The following is a 1,822-nucleotide window of genomic DNA, read 5'->3' on the forward strand; positions in this document are numbered from 1 at the left end:
GGATAAAATGTGCAAATATATTCAGCGATATCGATTAGCGCGGTATTAACGGAAAAATGAAAAAAATGTCTTTTTTGACTTCAATAATCGATTCTATTGTCTGGACTTCCGTACATAACTTATATCCTAGTTACCACAGAAACATCGTTTAGGAATCAACTTGCTAGCTTGCAATTTTCCCACGAGTCGACCGTAACTAAAAATGGCATGGCAAAAAGTGAGTGAAGTCGACTATAAATATTTATATTACATCTTACCCTCGTTACCCTCTCTAGATACCTGGTGTAATCTTGAATTATATTTCTGTCTATTACAGTTCATTACGTGGCTTTTTACGTATTTTAAACGAAGATGGTTTAGGCTACACATAGTAAAATATTAATGCATCTCCCGACTGATTTTTCAATATGGTGACACTTTTTGCTATTGTCGTTGTTGATTTGATATATATATATATATATATATATATATATAGAGTTCTCTCATATTTCTTGAATTGCATTTTTACGACGAATTTTACGGCCTGTAGCCGGTTGTGCTTAAAAAACGAGTACAAAAAAAAATACTTTTTTTTGTATGCTCCGCCCAAATTCAATAAAAAGGACCGTTGCTAGAAGCGCATAGTTTTGAGGTACGAAATTTGGCTAACTTAATATCAGTTATTTTCTACTCACTTCAACAGGTGCGATTTCTGGTCTGTAGCTTGCTTACACACATAAAGCTACTTAAGAATTACAGAAATGCTGGTGTCTCTTACCAGTAACGCGTAGAACAGAATGCTAAAGGTTATATTAGGCCAGTTTATTAAAAAACTACGTCATATTTTTTGCATCTCATAATGGATTTTTATGGTGCCCGTAGATAGACCATAAAATAGATGCTACTTGCAAAATGGACTATTACATGACATTGACCTAATCTTCTTATCTCGAAAAGCGACATACCGCCTTATATACACAGTAGGTAATACTTCTGCGAACAACAAGAATAAAAACAAAAATCGTCGCATCGACAAATCTTATACGAAATTTGTTATAATTTTGTTAAGATATAGCGAATATTGTCTTTACAGAACATTTGTGGCAGATTTTAGATCAACATTCTAGGTACTTCATGTAAGATAGTAGAAGATAGCAGAACTGTTCTTCGTTTTTATTTATTTTTTAATCAGACAACTTTTAGTTGTTTTTTTGGTTATTTCTATTGAAAAGTTTGGAATAAGGTTCTGCGTGTGGACATCACGAGCGCAAGTTTAAACAATATGATTTTTTTGTCCACAAAGAGCACTTTTTTTAATTTTACATAGTAGCCATGGTAATCGATTGCGTTGAAAATGTATGCCAACTTTGTCAGATAACTTTCCAACTTCAACAGACCAAAGAATTTAAGTAGAAACATTTAAGAAAAATGTCAAATGTCGAACAGTTCTGCGGTGAGGTTACCCATATTTTGACGACAAACCAGGCCGCAAATGTGCGATATAAACCCTAAATATGGGAAAACTTATAAAATACAGAAAGTGCCCAAAGCTAGTACCTCTGTATGCATTCTCCTTACTGTAATGAATAGCACTTTCTGCCGCAAAAACAAAAAACAAAATAAAAATTTGTTTTATGATTTTCTTTGATCAGTTTAGCACGGATGTGATCATATATATACTTACGGGGTGCATCCATTCTTTTACGTGCACTCCATTCTCCTTTGCAAGAATTTTGAGGGTAACTGACTTACCACTACCCGTGGGACCCAAAATTAATAAAATCGGCGCTTTACCTGAAATTCCAATATGAAGAGCAACATTAAATATCTTTAGAATCTTTAG

The 1,822-nt window shown here is 33.6% G+C and overlaps 1 protein-coding gene across 4 annotated transcripts in view; it reads right to left on the reverse strand.

Annotated features, from left to right (window-relative positions):
• Rad17 (Rad17 checkpoint clamp loader component) overlaps positions 1–1,822 on the reverse strand; it is a 19,301-nt gene that overhangs the window by 12,964 nt on the left and 4,515 nt on the right. For all 4 annotated transcript variants that reach the window (XM_086970657.1, XM_022842783.2, XM_022842784.2 and 1 more), the window contains one exon: positions 1,664–1,773. In XM_086970657.1, the coding sequence (XP_086826783.1) occupies positions 1,664–1,773 (110 nt within the window). The remainder of the gene's footprint in view (positions 1–1,663; positions 1,774–1,822) is intronic.

This window comes from Varroa jacobsoni, unplaced genomic scaffold (genome assembly GCF_002532875.2).
Source record: "Varroa jacobsoni isolate VJ856 unplaced genomic scaffold, vjacob_1.0 scaffold_1018, whole genome shotgun sequence".
Classification (NCBI taxonomy): Eukaryota; Metazoa; Arthropoda; class Arachnida; order Mesostigmata; family Varroidae; genus Varroa; species Varroa jacobsoni.